The sequence below is a fragment of the Camelina sativa genome, chromosome 11 (genome assembly GCF_000633955.1).
Source record: "Camelina sativa cultivar DH55 chromosome 11, Cs, whole genome shotgun sequence".
NCBI lineage: Eukaryota > Viridiplantae > Streptophyta > Magnoliopsida > Brassicales > Brassicaceae > Camelina > Camelina sativa.
In genome coordinates this window covers 43,723,315-43,740,461 of record NC_025695.1, presented here as the reverse complement: position 1 = coordinate 43,740,461, position 17,147 = coordinate 43,723,315, and the positions used below count along the sequence as shown (strand labels likewise).

The window sequence follows — 17,147 nt, the reverse complement described above, 5'->3', positions numbered from 1 at the left end:
TTAAAAAAAAAAAAAAAAAAAAGACGATAAGTTACGATTTTCAAAAATATAATATCTAAAAGATTTGGATTTGATTTGATGTGAATTGTTTACAGAGACTACGCTGATGCAAAAAGCGAGAGGCAGAAGGGAGTCGAACATTTCTATAAAACACAACACACTAATCAAACTGTAGATTTTGTAAGAGATCTCTTATATATTATAATTTCCGGTTTATTTGTTCTTGCATCGTTATATATATAATCAACATGAAAGTTGAGTCCGATATATATATGTTTGCATGGACGTGATTTATGAACTACTAATGCAACTAATATCTTTCCTATAGCTTTTAAGCCAAAATATATACGATACAGATTTGAGTTTTAAAACAGCGAGAGGCATTATTGATCTTACAGTTTTTAACATATATCTAACACTAATGTTAATTAATTTATTATACTTTTGCAGGTGAAGAAAATGAGAAGCGAGTATGGCAAATTGGACAAGATGGTGATGAACATTTGGGAATGTTGTGAACTCCTTAACGAAGTGGTGGACGAGAGTGATCCTGACCTTGACGAACCACAAATTCAACATTTGCTTCAATCTGCGGAAGCAATCCGTAAAGATTACCCTAACGAAGATTGGCTCCATCTCACTGCTCTTATCCATGGTAACTAATTGTTATTTATGACAAGAAAACGATATCCTTATTATGGCTATAATTTAAAAAATATATGAAAACACTACTAAAATGGATTCAATCTCCAGATCTTGGGAAGGTTCTGACTCTTCCACAGTTTGGAGAGCTTCCTCAATGGGCAGTTGTTGGTAAGTCTAATTTGTGATTTCTTAATTAGTAAACTTATAATTTTTTTGAGTAACTTATGGATTCTCGATTATCCAAAACCTGCAGGTGACACATTCCCTGTTGGATGTGCATTCGATGAATCTAACGTACACCACAAGGTACATATTCGTAGTTAAATTCTAAGTTTCTAAACAATTGATCTAGAGTTTCATATTAGATTCTTATTCATTTAATGCAGTACTTTATGGAAAACCTTGATATTAACAACCCAAAGTACAACACCAAAGCTGGGATCTATTCAGAAGGATGTGGACTAGAAAATGTTAATATGTCATGGGGACATGATGACTACATGTATATGGTAATTACACTATTTGATTCATAATTCATTACGATAATTTTTATAAAAATATTAAATATTAATTATGATATACAATGATTAATTTATAATTCGTTAATTATATGTTAAACAGGTAGCCAAGGAGAATGGAAGCACCTTGCCATCTGCGGGACTGTTCATTATTCGATACCATTCCTTTTATCGTAAGCTTACTAATCTAATAAAATGAGTATTAACGATCTTATATAATTTGAATGATTGATTAGCATTTAATTATATGTGATTAATATGTGTAGCATTGCACACGGCTGGAGCTTACACTCACCTTATGAATGAAGAAGATAAGGAAAACCTCAAATGGCTCCATGTTTTCAAGTAATTTATCTATTTTAAATTAAAATCTTAACTTAACTCCATGATAATTTTTTCTCCAATGATCCAGTCTTTATCCTTAAATTTGTGTTTATTATATAGCAAGTACGATTTATACAGCAAGAGCAAAGTACACGTCGATGTTGAGAAGGTTAAGCCGTATTATATGTCTCTTATCAAGAAAGTAAGAATTTTAAATTTATATTTTGACAGCATTGTGAACATTGTGAACAATCTAAAAAACTTTTGTTTGGGATTTTTTTTTCCAGTATTTCCCGGAAAATCTGAGGTGGTGATGATGCACCATCAATGGCGCTTGATTGATTAATAGTCGATTAAGCAGGACCTGGAAAGCATTATTTGCCCAGCTGATAAAGTTATATTATTACATTAGCATTAGCTAATGTTGAAATCAACTATATTGTATTATGTCTGTCCTATTATTAATATATAAAAAAAAAAGTATTTTATCACCTTATCTTATGTTTTAAAACTTCCGAGGTGTATCGTTTCTTCAATAAAACCAGCAAAAGAATGAATTACATTAGATCCAAAACGCCTTTACAGCACCAAATCATTAAGATTTAACTTTAAACCAAATTTCCTATTAAGTATTTTACTTATATTATTATACATTCTCTCTTCTAATTTTCTTGGTATTATAAGTTATGTGTAAATGAAAAGTACAATAACAAAGATGATTAAACGTTACGAAGATTACTTTATTCATTCATTCAGATGTTAAAACTTGAAAGTGCAAAAAAGATTACAAAACTAATACATCATCTAAGAAGAAAACTAAAATTTGTGTTGTGTATGCCAACAAAAGGGCAAAATCGTCAGGGTAACAATTATTCCACTTTCGCCTAAAACGGCATCGTTTTCAGAAACCTCTGAGCAAAATACTGTATGAATATGTGCCATCATGCCCTGAAACTTCACTTAGTGACCTCTTTAGTCACAGGAGGGATATCGACAGCTCCGTCGTCAAGAAGCGGCGTCTCTGGCATCTCTTTCTTCTCTTCAGATATATCCTTAGGCCCCAAGAAACTTGGCTGGTTCGTAGAAGACAATAGCCTCGCCCACATTCTATCCGTAATCACTACATTGTTCTGTTTCTCTGTTATCCTCTGCATCAGAAAGGACAAACAAACAAAAAAGCAATGACATGAGTCAGAACTTCTCACAAGTATAGGATCAAAAGATCGGAGTTAGACAGGTATCAGTAACTTACGTAGTAAGGGATGTATGTTTGTCTTCCATTGACAAGACCACTGGTGTAGCCAGTGTAACCAGCCATTGCACCATGAACTGCGCTCTGAGCAAGAAGTGTACAGTAAACATTGTCTGATGCATTGCTTGGAACAGCCCGGATCATGTATGTAGGATCAATGTATTTGAGATTCATCACCATCTTAATCTTCTTAAAATAATCCTACAACAAGAGAGAGGGAAAAAAAAACATCAAACACTATGATAAATTTTCTGTAATGGCATAGGAATCTCATGATCATGAAAGTAGTCTTACCTTGATGCTTTGTGCTAACCACAAACCGACATCTTTAAGAAGTTTGTTCCCAGAAGCATCCTTAAGAGTAGATTCCATACTTTTGGACATCAAATCTTGTCCTGCACCTTCAGCTAGAACAATCACCATGTGACCATGCTCCTTGAGCCGTTTTTCTATGAACTCCAAGAGTCCACCTTCTCCTTCGAGGTAAAATGGTGACTCGGGAATCAAGCAACAATCAACATCTCTGCTGGCTAACGTAGCATACATCGCTATGAATCCTGTAGTAACAATCATCACCTAGCCTTAATCAGTAACAGCTCAAAAAGGTTTTTAAGTTGTAATGCTTTTAAAGCAAGAACTTACCGCTGTAACGACCCATAAGCTTGACAAAACCAATACCATTCTCATTACTCTCGGCTTCAACATGTGCTGCGTTAATCGCACGTTGAGCTTCCTCCACAGCAGTGTCAAACCCAAAAGATTTATCTATTACCGGAATATCGTTATCGATCGTTTTTGGAATTCCAACCACAGCAACTTTAAGTCCACGCCTTCTAATTTCCTACAAGGTTTTATACAATTTAGGTTCAGTTGTTGATTGTTAAAACTTTTTAACTATTATCATTCTAACAGTATATCATCACAATGGCATTACCTCAAATATTACAGAAGCACCTCGCTGGGTTCCATCTCCTCCAATAATATAAACCTAAATGATGACAAAAACTACATCAAGAACAGGTGGACTAACTTTTCTTCATAGAAAATAAAAACAGTGACTGTGTTTCTTCTCGAACCTGATTGATTCCTCGATCTTGAATGCTATCAACTATCTTTGTGGTATCGTGTCCACCTCTTGAAGTCCCGAGGATTGTTCCTCCTCGCTTATGAATATCATTCACGACTTTAGAGTTTAAGGGGATAGTATTCTTGGCGTAGAATCCTCTGTATCCACCCTGTAAGAGTTTCACAAATGAGAATCATAAGGACAATAGTTGTGAAAAAACCAAACCCGTAAATGAAGAGATTAATTATGATTCACAAAAACTCACATCAATTCCAAGAATTTTCTTTACTCCATACATGTACGATAAGCTGCTAACGATTTCTCTGATGACGGTATTGAGACCGGGACAGAGACCTCCACAAGTAACTATGCAAGCATGCACTTCATCAGACTCAAAGTAAACCTTCTGACGTGGACCAGCGCGTCTAAAATGTATTCCTCTTGGACCATCCTTGTGAACAACAACCTGAATAACAAAAGAGGAAAGAAACGAGAGCAAGTCTAGTGTTAAAACCTCGCTTTTGAGAAAGACATATAATCAACTCACATCACTTGATCTCTTGATGAAATTACCTTCTCGGGAACACTATCGTCTGCATCAACAAAGTATTGCCTGACAAAATTGAAGAAAAAAACAAAATACATAAATGTGAAACAAAAAAACTAAGCAATCAAAACGTCTAAAAATAGGTTAAGAGACTTACTTAACCACTGAGTAAGCTGGATTGTCTTGCAATGGATTCGTATAAGTCTGCAAAAACATGGGAAAAGAATCAAACCACTACACATAACTCAAAAAAAAAGTCAAAACTATGAAAGAGATCAAAAGCTAAAGGTTCCTCCTTTAATTAACTAGAGCGATCACAGATTCGATTCTCTATTGTGCAGATCGAGAAAATATTAATCAAAAATCAAAATTTAGCAATACAATCAAGTGAACACATACAGGAAGATCAGGAAGGTAATCGATGAGATGAGGAACGTCTTGTAAAACATAACCACCAGGACCGTTGACGATCTTAGGCTTGTTACTTGTCGGACTAGTCATAACGGAAGGAAGGAGACAATCAAATCAAATCAGATCAGATCAAAAAAAACTTCTTCAATGGGTGACGAAAAAAAATCCAATCTTTTGAAATGATCCAATACAAGGCAACCCGCTTTTGTAGGAATGTAAGTCAGATTAAACAAATTAGAAGAGGTAAGAGAAAGAGAGTAAGAGAGAAGAAGAAAGTTGAAGCTTTTTTTTTTGGTTTAGATGAGGAATTTAATCGAACAGGTGGTGGGCATTTGAAGAAAGCTTAAGATATAAAAAAAAAAAAAAGATAATATAAAATTTTATATATACATATACACACATTTACATGTATGTATATGTTAAAGGTGATGATCAGATCACAGAGAAACGAACGTTGAAACTTGGAGAAGATGATTCACATTCTTCTAGAACAAGACTTTTTTTTTATTATTATTCATTAAATTTCAAGTTTCCTTTTATTGACATCGATTACTTTTTTGGACCTTGGAAAACAAGTTCAGAATTTAAAATTAAAATAATATATATATATCTTATTTTTGTGTGAAGTTACTGTTTCAGATCTTTTGGAATATTTCTATAGTTCTTAAAGAAGAATCTTTTTAAAGAGAGAAAGACAAATCAAATTTGTGTATATTATATTTGTGTAATAGTTTATAGTTTAATAGTGTTTCGTCGATTTGGAGATTGTTTTTTGTTGTCATGCAACTATTTGCTGGTTACAACAAAGATATAATTTTATGATATTTTTCATGAGTTGACAAAAAGTTTAGTAGTTCATTATGTTAACGGATGACATACTTGCTTACTGCTTAGTCGTTTTACATACTTGCTTACTGCTTAGTCGTTTTACATTAGAAAACAATATATATGTGTGATGACAAATATGTAATACTTTAGAAAACAGCTTGCGTAATGTTAATTATGTAATGGTTAATGATTCTTGGTAATGTCATGTGTGTATCGAGGTGGACAGAAACTAATGTGTATTTTATTTGCAGCCTTGCAGGTCGCTTTCGAATCAGAGTATCACAAGTAGTAGTAGTAGTGAAGTTGTATTTAATATGGCCGTTATTTCCATTTCTTTCATATGATTCGCTAATCTCCCGCAAATTACAATTGGAAAATATATATCTATTAAACGTTACACAGTATTTTGAGATCGATCTCCTGCATACATCACCGTGAGGTGAGGTCCATGACCGTGAGAGTCCCCCACACATATAGCGTAGGCATACCTATTGGGCCGGATATCGAAAAAGAAATAACCTAAATTTGTCGACTGTGTCAGCCCAATATAAGTTACATACTTACATGTTAATAAAAGATTCACCCACTTGGTTTTTGAATTTTGAGTGCGCAACACCACCATAATAGTGTAGTGTGTGATCATATAATGTTGGAAAGACACTTAAAAAATATCTAGGCTTTTTGATCATCAACTAGAATATAAATATTTGCAAGACAGCCTATATATTAATCCAAATACCATGGTTTATTTATTTTATTTACTGCACACTATGAATTGTGACATCTATAGAAATCCGTAGTAAATAATTAACAGAAAAAGAAGAAAAAAAAAACTGATTTATCTGTCAGCATTCGTTGAATCATGGTATAGCAGTTTAAGCACAACTCTTACCGATTTTTTAAAATAGTATCCAAAATAATAATGTGCATATATACAGCTAATATAGTATATGTTTATTCTAGTATAACATACATTGTGTAGCCTTGCTCACCGAATTTTTTAATTTGTTTTCTTTTCCCTTTACAAAGAAAAAGAGAAGAAAGAAAAAAAAAATGAGAAACCTAATAGCTAGTAATCATTAGATCAAAGTAAATGATGACCGTTTGATCTGTTGTTCAAACAAATCTGCGGCTAGGCCCCATCCTCCCGACACCATCATTGGACCTACAACAGTGTGTAGAAACCATTGTGTTCAAACGTCCAAAGAATATTACTGCATATATACTTATATTTACTTATATATTGCATATTTCAAATAATGTGAAAGAAAGTAAAAAAGAACAAGATTCTTAAAAGTTAAAAACATGTGTTTGTCCTATAATCCAAAGAGATTATCCTTAACTGCTTTTGTTTCCTATGTTCTTTTCCTATGTTCCTTCTTTATTTTAAATTAACAAATATGCTTCTCATAAATTTACCCGTAACTATATATGTTCAAAAAGTTTCGTGACCACAAAGGTTAAAGAAGGTTTACTAATTTTATACTCAATAATGGATGTAAGAAGAATAGTGCTATCAAATTTTACAATGAGAGGAAAGCCTCAACAAAGTTGGGGAGAATTTGTATAATTACGAATGGATCCTCTATTGATTAATTTCTAATTTCCTTTTTTCAATAGATATATAAATTTATACATCAATCAAAAATCCCTTCCCAATATTGTAGGAATCATGAACTCTCTTATTGTCACAAATTTACAAAGTTTAAGATAGAATTTAGAAAGCAGAACACTGTCAAATATGATTCAGTATTATTCACCTATACAATATTTCGTTTTCAGTATAACTCCATTGTTTATTTTAAAACACAAGAAATTCAACAGTTAAGAAAATCATACGAATTTATATAAATATAAAGAAGTTTGATTTCATCTCTAAAAATTATCATAATAGATCATAGAAGGCCTTAATTACATCTTTAGTACTACAACTAAAACTTAAATCAATGTTAATTACGAATATTATATTATTCATAATATATATGTCTTCACATTGCTTGGAAAAAAAGTGGTTGACATGGTCTGATATGAGTAAAATGTGTCATACAAATATTGTTTGCACAAAGAGCAACATATGTATGCATACATATTTTTGTACAAACAACTCTACTTGGGCTTGACAAAACAAAAGGAAAAGGCTACTGTATTATACAGACCGCCTTAAATGTGAATACAATAATACAGAATACACTACGTCTACACTTTACTTAACTAAGACAGAAATAAATAAATAAAACACAAAGAAAAATAAAAAAAAGTTTGGTCAAGAGACTGTTGAGTCGCACAAAGACAAGAGAGAGAGAGAGAGAGTAAAACTAGGGTTTTAACCTTTTCAGTCTCAACTCCTTTTATTTCCTTTACTCTTCTTCTTCCTCATATCTTCTTCATTTCTTTATCTACTTGACATAGATTTTTTCTGTACTTAAAGTCGTATCTACATGTGTTTCTGTGTCTCTTCTGGAACCAAAGAGAGATAATAACAATAATTATAATTGAAAAAGCACAAATATACTTATCTTAATATAAATCTCTCTTTGCTATATATATTGAGATCACTCCCGTCTTTATCAAATTCTTCTTCCTCTCCCCTTTTCTAATCCAGTCGATCTCATGTAGATCTGGTAATCTTTATACTATTTGTTTTCATTTCTTCTTTTCTTGTTTTTTTCTTTCTTTCAATTGTACCTATGTGATCATTACTCTCTAGCTCTATATGCATGTTAATGACATCAACTCATCTTTCAGTTTCTTTCTTTTAGCTTTTAATTTCGGTAGATCTCGTACTGACGCAAAAATCTGATGATCTTTATATTCATTTACTATTTTTGTCTTCTTTTGGTTACGCTAGGAGTTGTGTATCGGGCGATATCTTTGAAAACTTTTTTTTTGGTTATAAAACTGCAGATCATTTTCTCATGCAATCGAGATAAATCATTTAGCTATTGATCTAAAGGAAATGAAGAATAGTAAATGTAACCTCATAGATTCAAAGCTCGAAGAACATCATCATCTTTGCGGATCAAAACATTGTCCTGGATGTGGTCGCATGATTCAAGCTGCTACTAAACCAGTAATATTCCATTCCCACCTATATATATATTCCCAAGGATAAAAATAAAGATATCATCCGTCACTTTTTTTCTCTTGTTCTTTCTTTAAACTTGGTCAGCCTTCTTTTGTTTGTTAGAATTGGGTTGGATTGCCGGCAGGAGTGAAGTTCGATCCGACAGATCAAGAACTCATAGAACATCTAGAAGCAAAAGTGAAGGGAAAAGACAAAAATGAGAAATGTTCATCGTCTCATCCACTAATAGATGAGTTTATTCCCACCATTGATGGAGAAGATGGGATATGTTATACTCATCCTCAGAAGCTTCCAGGTTCATATTAATTCTTTAGATATAACAAACTCTTGAAGTTAACTCGATATCTATATGATTTGCATGGAACGATTCTTTGAAGTTAAGGAGATTAAAATATTTCGTGCTTTGTATACAAGCAATTTAATTAGTAATCACCACTCCATTAAATTTATTTATTTTCTTTTCTTTTTATCCTAATATTTATTAATTAGTTAAAATTTAACGTAGTAGTGATTACCAAATTTTATGTATTATACTACTAAATCAATAATAAGTTTTATTAGTAATAATCAATTAAATGGAGAAGTGATTTCTTTTGAAACATCCTATTCCTATATTGTATCGATATGATTTGGTGAAAAAAAAGAAACACAACTTTTCAACGAAACTTCTTACGAAAACAAAAGAACTGATGCGATGCATCTTAGTTTCTTTTGTTTGAAGTCTTCTTACTATCTTTTTATAATTGGATAACTTCTTAGTTCATACGTATTATATATAAATATGTAACAAAGTATGTGCATGCAACTTGAAGTAGTACTAGTATCGGGATCTTGGATAATGTTTGGTGACCCAACTTTGGAAACCAAGTTTCCTCATAAATAATAGTATAACTTGCTCATCATACACCAATTTTAGAAATTCAATACAAAATTATTTTTATTAATTTCTTGCAATTAGGAGTGACAAGAGATGGCTTGAGCAAACACTTCTTCCACAAGCCATCGAGAGCTTACACAACAGGAACAAGAAAACGACGCAAAATCATCCAAACAGATCACGACTCGAAGTTAACCGGATCATCAGAAACCAGGTGGCACAAAACGGGAAAGACAAGACCGGTTATGACCAACGGTCAACAAAGAGGATGCAAGAAGATATTAGTACTCTACACAAACTTCGGCAAGAACCGACGACCGGAGAAAACAAATTGGGTAATGCATCAATATCATTTGGGGATTAATGAAGAAGAGAGAGAAGGGGAGCTTGTAGTATCTAAGATCTTTTATCAGACACAACCTAGGCAATGTGTAAGTAATATCCATTGGTCTGATCATCATGGTTCCAAGGAGGTGACTGGAATTGGTGTCGGTGATGAGATCTCCGGCGTAGCTGCAGCGTTGCAGAGTCTTGGCTCCGGTGATGTCGTTTCTAGGGTTAGGACGAATCCCTATACAAGAGGCTTTGATGAGGTATATATACAGTATATACCATACTAAAAATAGATATATATATAGTATGACATATATTACATTTTTCTCTCATTTTCCGATACATTTCTTCTCTAGCTAATGCTCAACTTTTACGTGAAAGAAATCGAATTATATATTGTGGGAGTCTTAATGCAACAAAGGAGAGTTTAATTAAACAAACATTTTCTTGTTGTTGGCAATTAACATGTATGTAATCAAGGGGACAGCCGAAGCTTCAAAGGGAAGAGAAAACCAGCGTGTGTCTGGCACGTGCGAGGAAGTACATGATGGGATCATAAGACCATCAACAACATCATCAGTGTCATCTCATCATATGATTCATGATCATAATCAACATCATCAAATCGGAGATAGAAGAGAATTTCACATATCATCATATCCGATGACCCTTACTATCACATCGCAACATGAGTCAATCTTCAATGTCACAAGTACTATGCCCTTTCAGGTAAATTAATTTTCCTTTAATAATCAAACCCGAAAATTTCATTCCTCCAAATAAGCATATCTAGTAAAGTCAATGCACGCGAACGTGCATGAGATTATATGTAGTAGTAGTGTTTCTTGTGTCATCTTGGACATTTAATCATAACTACTCATTTAAATAAAGACTAATGATTTTGTATCTACAGGCTCATGCAAAAAAAGTAATTCATGCAATATATCACAAGATCAATTCTTGTTCATATTTGTTATATAACTTATAACTTATGTCGCATATATAAAAAGTAAATTAGTTTGCAAAGTCGCAAAAGTGGAAAAGCATAAATGACTTGCGTCAATGAACTGTTTATTTTTGTTAGAATGGTTACTAGTACTATTAATTAGTATTGGTGCTTTTATTTTATGACATAAGAAAAGTGAGTATTCGTATATATAAAATGACAGCAGCAGCAATTAAGAGGTCGGTCGTCTGGTTCGGGATTAGAAGACCTAATAATGGGTTGTACCACAGCTACTTCCACAGAAGACGTAAGTTTCTAACCAACATGTGTATTTAATTAATTTGATACGTGATTGTTCTAACAAATAAGTTATGTGGTTACTGCATGGTGAATATTGATTAAATTCGCAGGAGCATTCAGAAGCAAACCCACAGCAAAATGCAGAGTGGTTAACGTTTCCACCCTACTGGTAAGACCAAAATCAAATTATATATAACACTACAAAATTGTACTATGAACAATTGTTGTTAATCAATAATATTCAATAATTAATCAGCTGGACCGGCCACAATTTTGCAGGAACCAAGCCGGATCAGAGGGTCAAAACCATAAATTTTAACAGAACCAAAAAGGAAGCAGAGAAGTCTTTGCAAAAAAAACTCCTGACTAGCTTTTGATCGATGCTGGAACTGCTGATTCACTCAAAAGGAGATTGTAGTCTGTTGTTATATTCCTCAACAACCTAATTACACATGAAAATCACAATCATTTAGAAACAAAATCATAGACTCTGTATTAAAGAATCACACACACACACACAAAAAGAAGATCATGTTTTGCAGCTTCATTATATGACTGTTTCATAGATGAGGCGTGTGTATCGATACAGCTGACAAGATTTACCTTCCTCTGCGAAGGATGCAGTAAAACACGTGGTCTTATCGCCCGGACGTGTTCAAAAGCTGCAGCTACGGTCATACCCTTATGCTCAATCTGATAAAAAAAAAAGAGAAGAACATGTTAGTGAGAAGGTATTCATTAATGGACCAACGCAGGTTAATCTATGGACTTGCCAGATAGCAGAGAACAACGGTTGTACTTCTTCCTCGGCCAGCTTTGCAATGGACATAAGTTGTTTTACCAAGCAAAGCATTCTCTGTTACATAAAAAGGGAATACACATAGTAAACAACATGACTAAACTAAATGCAAATAAGGGTAAAAGGGAGCACGGCATCACATCACACTCACTGTGAATGAAGTTGACAGCTTGAGTTATGTCAGCAATCAAAGGAGCAAACAGGTAATCACGTGTTGGTATCACTAGATGCTCCATTTCATAAGCCTTTAAAAAACAATTGTGAAATCATCAAAATACTCCACAATACAGATTTTACAAGACTTGGGGGCATTAAAAAAAAACCTACATTGTACAAAGAGGATGGTACCAAAGTCTCAAAAGGTTCATTAAGAGTGATTACGCCACCAATACCTAGATGTTTTAACCTCGGAACATCCTTACGAAATGGAACAGCTCCCATCAGAAGATACTGAACACACACACAAAACAAAACAAAAAGCTTTATGTATCAGATAAACGTCACATAGACTCAATTGATACACAAAAGATTTGAAGAAAGAGCTCTAATTTCAACAGTCTACTACATAACTACACAGGCAGAAACAATCCTGACTTTTAGATCGTCTGAAAAATCTGACCTTTAACATCAAAATTGCTTCCTATTTCGGATTCCTATTTCCTAATGCTATAAAGTTATGTCCTTTGAATCTCATTAGCAACAAAGTTTAGTGGAATATAGTGATCAGAAACTAAATATAGGAACTTGCTCACTTTCTCAGGAAATCAAATTAACAAAAAAAACTAAAAGACCTCATCGATTTGATCCCACCATCGGAACTGAGACTGGAGTTTGAAGCGGACGAGGTTGTAAACAAGAGTTGGGTAAAACAGGATCCGACCACCAGCTCCGATTAGAGCTCTCTTTGTTTTATCTCCTTTAGAACCCATATTCTTCTTCCTCGAAACGAGAAGATCGCCGATGCGTCTCGTCGTCATCTTTCTCCGTTTCATCGGTCGTCGCCGGGGAGAAAACTATTTCAACGAGTTTATATGGTCAACGTTTTTATTTCATCATTAATGTTCTTCAACGATATTAGACATATTTACAAAATCACCCCTCCATTACAAAATAAAAACGTATTAAGGCCCCATTAAGACGAGTTAAGGCCTACTAAATTAATTATAATCAAAAAGGACAAAAGGGGAAAAAAACTTGTTAAGAAAAAGAGATGTACTGGCACGTGTCAAGCATGTATAAATTCTCTATATTTGCGTAAATGCCACTGCCACACACACTCGTAGTTTCGACGCTATCTCTCTAGACTCTAGAACATTCCGATTCCTATAAACCACAAAGAAGAAGAAGAAGCAAAGAAAGAAGAAAGAAGAAGATGTCGTGGCAGACTTACGTCGACGATCACTTGATGTGCGATGTTGAAGGCAACCGCCTCATTGCCGCTGCAGTTCTCGGTCAAGACGGTAGTGTCTGGGCTCAGAGCACCAGTTTCCCTCAGGTTAGGTCTTTTACCAAAGTGCTGATTCTTACTTGCTACACGCGTTTTACCTTTTTGTTGGTTAGATCTGTGTTGAAATTTACAACCTTTATTTGTTTAAGATTGAATTAGTATCACTATGTGATCAATATTAGCTCATGCGTTTGATTTTTTTCTAGCTTTAGCTACAGAATCACCAAAATTGAGCATTTTTGTTCTGGTTTGGTTTTGGTTTTATGATTCATATGTTCTTGTGGTTATAAAATTGCAAAAAGATGCAGTAGAAAAAGTTCGATTCACTAGTTTTTAAAGCTCGCTTCAATTGAGAGAAGTTGTGACTTTTGAAATGGAGAACCTTTTTGTGTTGTTGAGTTTGGTTTCCTGATTTATATGTTCATGGGTTTTGTAGTTCTTCAAGATACTAGTTGTTTAAGTAATGCTGGTTATGTAGCTCGTTCTGATCTTTCTGTATTTGTTGTTGTTGTTGTTTTAGTTGAAGCCAGAAGAAATCGAAGGCATCAACAAAGATTTTGCTGAACCTGGAACACTTGCTCCAACAGGATTGTTCCTTGGTGGCAACAAGTACATGGTAATCCAAGGAGAGCCAAATGCCGTCATTCGAGGAAAGAAGGTAACTAGAAATTTTTGATTTTTGTCTTGAGTTTGATGGATCTTTTGTTTCACTCTGCTAACTTGTTTTTTTTAATGAATTGATGTTGCTTTTGCTTCCATTGTAGGGAACTGGTGGTGTTACCATCAAGAAGACCACCCAAGCAATGGTCTTTGGTATCTATGATGAACCAATGACTCCTGGACAATGCAATATGGTTGTGGAGAGGCTCGGTGACTACCTCATCGAATCAGGGCTCTGAACCTAGCTTATGCTATATTCATGTTGCTGATGTAATATTCTAGTTGTGTCGTGAGAGAAAACTATATATATATATATATATATATTGAAGGTGATCGATCATTCGACTGTGTATTACCTACCATGTGATGGATCTTGGAGTTGTATGATTTCTATAACAATATGATATTGTCTCCATTTGTGGCTGAGTTGAAAATTTTAATGAATGGGCAGTGAGTGTGGTTCTTAAGCTTTAGAGTTCATGAATGGTTTATGCAGATGGTGATTTTTGTGAATTTCAGTGTCAGAATCTCAGATAACAAGACTATGGATACAATTGGCTGATTTCAGACAAGATTTCAGATAGAATGTCTGTACAACGATTTCACTGCAGAAAGAACGACAATCATAAACGCTCACAATTTCTAGACCAAACTAAACTATTCAGGAACAGATTTTGCATTTTTTTTTCTCGCTACTGCTACATTCCTGCAAAAACACTGACTCAAAATTCTTTCAGATTCTGGGGTTACAGTTCTTGTGAATTCATAGTTTGCAAACTCAAGGACAACGAGATCATGAGACAGAGTTTAAAAATCCATCTGAGTAGTTGGTTTCCGCGTGAAGTTGAAGCAGAGGAGGTCAATGCAGTTGCATTCGTCGCCTTGGTTTTGTTCCTGCAGAAAGGTTTTAACAAATTAGTAAGAATGAGAATGTATTGTTCTTCACTTTGCAAATCTGAAACGACTATCTTTTATGACATACCCTCCTGCAGTTATGTATATGCATTTGTCATAACCTGCAACAACATTGAATCAGATTAAGACTGTTGATTTGTGATTTTGAACAAGTGAAAGCTGGTGATTTTGTTTACTTACTAGGGTCCTTGTTGACCTTAACACCAGCTCCTCCAAAGCTACAAGCGACGTCTGTTGCTCTATTCTGCTGGAAATAGCTATTGAACACGAAAGAAGCATGAGAAACCAAATTATCTGGTTGGAAACAAGGCTGGCTCGGTTGAATAGCGGTGCAATCAACATTTCCAGGACCACAGGCCCAATCCAAAGCACCTTTCAGATCTCTCTCTGAAGCTTTAGAAGAAGCGATGCACCAACTATTACTATTCCCACTAGAGTTTGTACCACTCGAATTCGAGTGAAACCCGTTGCTCTTTCCCGTGAAATCCAACTGATAAACACTTGTCTGATCAGGGTAAAACAATCCCCAGTTTCTCTCTGAATCTAAACCCGTTTTCCTATTCTCGTTAAACAACGAGAATATATAAACGTTCATCGCCTCTCCTGGCTTTGCAGGTGTGCCTTGGTTAGTAACCACATGGCGGATTATGTTTGAATTGTAAGTCTCAGCGTTGTCAGGAGACGCAGCAGCTTTCTCCTTTGGTGAACCTTTGGTTGGCCATCCAGTCTCAGTAACCATAATCTTGATTGTCCTGAAGTTTAAAGCCGTGAGAGCGTAATAGAGAGCATCAACTTGAGCATCAAACATGTTCTTGTAAAGCAAACCAGTGTTTGGGTCAATCACTTCAGAGGAAGACTCAAACAAGACATAATCCAAAGACACATTGTTTGGAGAATCTCTGTAAGCGTAGTAGGGATAAAGATCGATCATGAAAGGTGACTTATTCTCTGCAAGGAACTCAAGCATTGGTCTCAAGAAATAAGCGTAGCTGCTGTTGAACGCTCCAGCAGAAGGAGGGAAAGATCTAGAGAGAACACCGAGGGAAAGAGTCGTCGAAACTTTGATTCTCTTACTCAAACCGACTTTTCGAAGACCGGTTAACACATTCTGCATAGCGGGGACAACGAAAGATGAAGCATTGATGTGTGGATCGTCAGTAGATTCAGCTCCAACGGTAATGTAAGTGATCTTGGTCGTTGGATAGTATGGTAAGACGCTGTTCTTGAGCCACGTGTCTACATTTGCTTGGGATTGTGAGAAAGCGTTGAGATCGGAGTTTGGAACACCAATCATAAGCTCAATGCTTGTGTTTCCAAATGCTTTGAGGACTTGTGAATTGTAATCATAGATTCTGACGTATTTGATGTTGTGCTGTTGAATCAATTGAACAACTTTTGCCGGTGTTGGAAGGTCGTCGGCGCTTCTTCCGTAACAAACTCCGACCTTGCCACCGTAGCAACAGTCTGCCAAAATTAGGGGCAAAGGGAAAAAGACAGAATCAAATGTCTAGAAGATGTCTAAAAAGCTCAAAATTGGAATGAGGGTTTCAAATTATGCAATTATTATAGCTCCATGTACTTGTAAGTCTACAGTAGACAGAATCTATTTAAGCAAGAATCGAAATTGGAAACCATTGAGTGATACTTTTGCTGCTCAAATTCAGAACAAAGTCTCAGACCGCTCTTGAAGTGAATAATACTACAAGAGAGAAAGATATGAGTGAGAGAGAGAGAGAGAGACAAACCCAGAAGTAGAAGCAGAAGCAGAAGAGAAATGGAGAAGATGAGCTTGAAGTCTCTCGTCGTCATTGCTTTGGTTTGCTTCCTTTCCTCGAAAGAAGGAAGCTTTATCTTCTGGCAGCTCCTTCTTCTTCGATTTTCTGAAATAAAGTTCGAAGCTTTTTTCTCTCTCTACCAAAAAAAGCTTCGTTAAAAGCTCTCTCTTTCTCTCTCTACAGCGAGAGTGGGAAACTAGTTTAGTTATTTTATTTTTTCTTGTCAGAAGTTGGAACACTGGTCGGGAACGAAGCGGGCCTCAGACAGTACAATTAATTAGATTTGATAGAATTGTCTGGATTCCGCTAAGCTCTTTGAGAGATTCCATTATTATTCCAACTTTTTTTCTTTTACTTTAGTCGCCCGTTATTTATGCGTTATTCTCAAAACTACCCTATTATAAATTAAAAAAATTGGT

The 17,147-nt window shown here is 34.9% G+C and overlaps 6 protein-coding genes across 7 annotated transcripts in view; 3 read left to right on the top strand and 3 right to left on the bottom strand.

Moving 5' to 3' along the window:
- The window catches only part of LOC104726212 (inositol oxygenase 5-like), a 2,554-nt gene extending 510 nt beyond the window's left edge, over positions 1-2,044 (top strand). The window contains exons 3-11 of the mRNA XM_010445014.2: positions 96-180; positions 451-655; positions 754-813; positions 899-951; positions 1,032-1,154; positions 1,267-1,336; positions 1,430-1,508; positions 1,608-1,689; positions 1,775-2,044. Coding sequence (XP_010443316.1) covers positions 96-180; positions 451-655; positions 754-813; positions 899-951; positions 1,032-1,154; positions 1,267-1,336; positions 1,430-1,508; positions 1,608-1,689; positions 1,775-1,801 — 784 coding nt within the window. The 3' untranslated portion in view covers positions 1,802-2,044. The remainder of the gene's footprint in view (positions 1-95; positions 181-450; positions 656-753; positions 814-898; positions 952-1,031; positions 1,155-1,266; positions 1,337-1,429; positions 1,509-1,607; positions 1,690-1,774) is intronic.
- LOC104726213 (ATP-dependent 6-phosphofructokinase 7) lies at positions 2,204-4,853 on the bottom strand. Its single transcript, XM_010445015.2, has 10 exons — positions 4,752-4,853; positions 4,510-4,556; positions 4,379-4,418; positions 4,071-4,271; positions 3,816-3,974; positions 3,674-3,727; positions 3,382-3,580; positions 3,034-3,296; positions 2,740-2,940; positions 2,204-2,635 (listed from the first exon to the last, which is right to left on the bottom strand). The coding sequence occupies exons 1-10, from the start codon at positions 4,851-4,853 to the stop codon at positions 2,444-2,446; spliced, it is 1,458 nt and encodes a 485-aa protein (XP_010443317.1). The 3' UTR covers positions 2,204-2,443.
- LOC104726206 (NAC domain-containing protein 10-like) lies at positions 7,873-11,499 on the top strand. Of its 2 annotated transcripts, none has more exons than XM_010445009.2 (8): positions 7,873-8,212; positions 8,496-8,661; positions 8,779-8,971; positions 9,635-10,146; positions 10,367-10,615; positions 11,056-11,139; positions 11,243-11,301; positions 11,412-11,499. In XM_010445009.2, exons 2-8 carry the CDS (start codon positions 8,548-8,550, stop codon positions 11,449-11,451), a joined length of 1,251 nt encoding a protein of 416 aa, XP_010443311.1. In that variant the 5' UTR covers positions 7,873-8,212; positions 8,496-8,547; the 3' UTR covers positions 11,452-11,499. The 2 variants fall into 2 exon arrangements, with proteins under 2 accessions (XP_010443311.1, XP_010443312.1); XM_010445010.2 differs by having other exon boundaries at positions 7,874-8,212; positions 11,059-11,139.
- On the bottom strand, positions 11,305-12,959 carry LOC104726207 (putative dual specificity protein phosphatase DSP8). Its single transcript, XM_010445011.1, has 6 exons — positions 12,723-12,959; positions 12,259-12,381; positions 12,083-12,176; positions 11,906-11,988; positions 11,736-11,825; positions 11,305-11,574 (listed from the first exon to the last, which is right to left on the bottom strand). Exons 1-6 carry the CDS (start codon positions 12,921-12,923, stop codon positions 11,530-11,532), a joined length of 636 nt encoding a protein of 211 aa, XP_010443313.1. The 5' UTR covers positions 12,924-12,959; the 3' UTR covers positions 11,305-11,529.
- Positions 13,204-14,464, top strand: LOC104726205 (profilin-5-like). Its single transcript, XM_019233213.1, has 3 exons — positions 13,204-13,426; positions 13,899-14,036; positions 14,143-14,464. Exons 1-3 carry the CDS (start codon positions 13,304-13,306, stop codon positions 14,275-14,277), a joined length of 396 nt encoding a protein of 131 aa, XP_019088758.1. The 5' UTR covers positions 13,204-13,303; the 3' UTR covers positions 14,278-14,464.
- On the bottom strand, positions 14,584-17,046 carry LOC104728940 (glucan endo-1,3-beta-glucosidase 13). Its single transcript, XM_010447849.2, has 4 exons — positions 16,699-17,046; positions 15,134-16,417; positions 15,021-15,054; positions 14,584-14,932 (listed from the first exon to the last, which is right to left on the bottom strand). Exons 1-4 carry the CDS (start codon positions 16,760-16,762, stop codon positions 14,785-14,787), a joined length of 1,530 nt encoding a protein of 509 aa, XP_010446151.2. The 5' UTR covers positions 16,763-17,046; the 3' UTR covers positions 14,584-14,784.

Bases quoted from the DNA above. Each gene is read 5' to 3' on its own strand.
- LOC104726213 (XM_010445015.2), bottom strand. From the start codon at position 4,853: ATGACTAGTCCGACAAGTAACAAGCCTAAGATCGTCAACGGTCCTGGT. The intron at 4,557-4,751 runs GTATGTGTTCAC...ATGTTTTTGCAG, and splicing joins ATTACCTTCCTGATCTTCCT to ACTTATACGAATCCATTGCA. The intron at 3,975-4,070 runs GTGAGTTTTTGT...AAACTCTTACAG, and splicing joins AGAAAATTCTTGGAATTGAT to GGTGGATACAGAGGATTCTA.
- LOC104726206 (XM_010445009.2), top strand. From the start codon at position 8,548: ATGAAGAATAGTAAATGTAACCTCATAGATTCAAAGCTCGAAGAACAT. The intron at 11,140-11,242 runs GTAAGTTTCTAA...TTAAATTCGCAG, and splicing joins CAGCTACTTCCACAGAAGAC to GAGCATTCAGAAGCAAACCC. The intron at 11,302-11,411 runs GTAAGACCAAAA...ACAATTTTGCAG, and splicing joins TTAACGTTTCCACCCTACTG to GAACCAAGCCGGATCAGAGG.
- LOC104726207 (XM_010445011.1), bottom strand. From the start codon at position 12,923: ATGAAACGGAGAAAGATGACGACGAGACGCATCGGCGATCTTCTCGTT. The intron at 12,177-12,258 runs GTAGGTTTTTTT...TGTTTTTTAAAG, and splicing joins TACCATCCTCTTTGTACAAT to GCTTATGAAATGGAGCATCT. The intron at 11,575-11,735 runs GTAAATCTTGTC...ATGTGTAATTAG, and splicing joins TGCATCCTTCGCAGAGGAAG to GTTGTTGAGGAATATAACAA.
- LOC104726205 (XM_019233213.1), top strand. From the start codon at position 13,304: ATGTCGTGGCAGACTTACGTCGACGATCACTTGATGTGCGATGTTGAA. The intron at 13,427-13,898 runs GTTAGGTCTTTT...TTGTTGTTTTAG, and splicing joins AGAGCACCAGTTTCCCTCAG to TTGAAGCCAGAAGAAATCGA. The intron at 14,037-14,142 runs GTAACTAGAAAT...CTTCCATTGTAG, and splicing joins CCGTCATTCGAGGAAAGAAG to GGAACTGGTGGTGTTACCAT.
- LOC104728940 (XM_010447849.2), bottom strand. From the start codon at position 16,762: ATGACGACGAGAGACTTCAAGCTCATCTTCTCCATTTCTCTTCTGCTT. The intron at 16,418-16,698 runs GTTTGTCTCTCT...TAATTTTGGCAG, and splicing joins GCTTCTGCTTCTACTTCTGG to ACTGTTGCTACGGTGGCAAG. The intron at 15,055-15,133 runs GTAAGTAAACAA...ATGTTGTTGCAG, and splicing joins TAAGGTCAACAAGGACCCTA to GTTATGACAAATGCATATAC.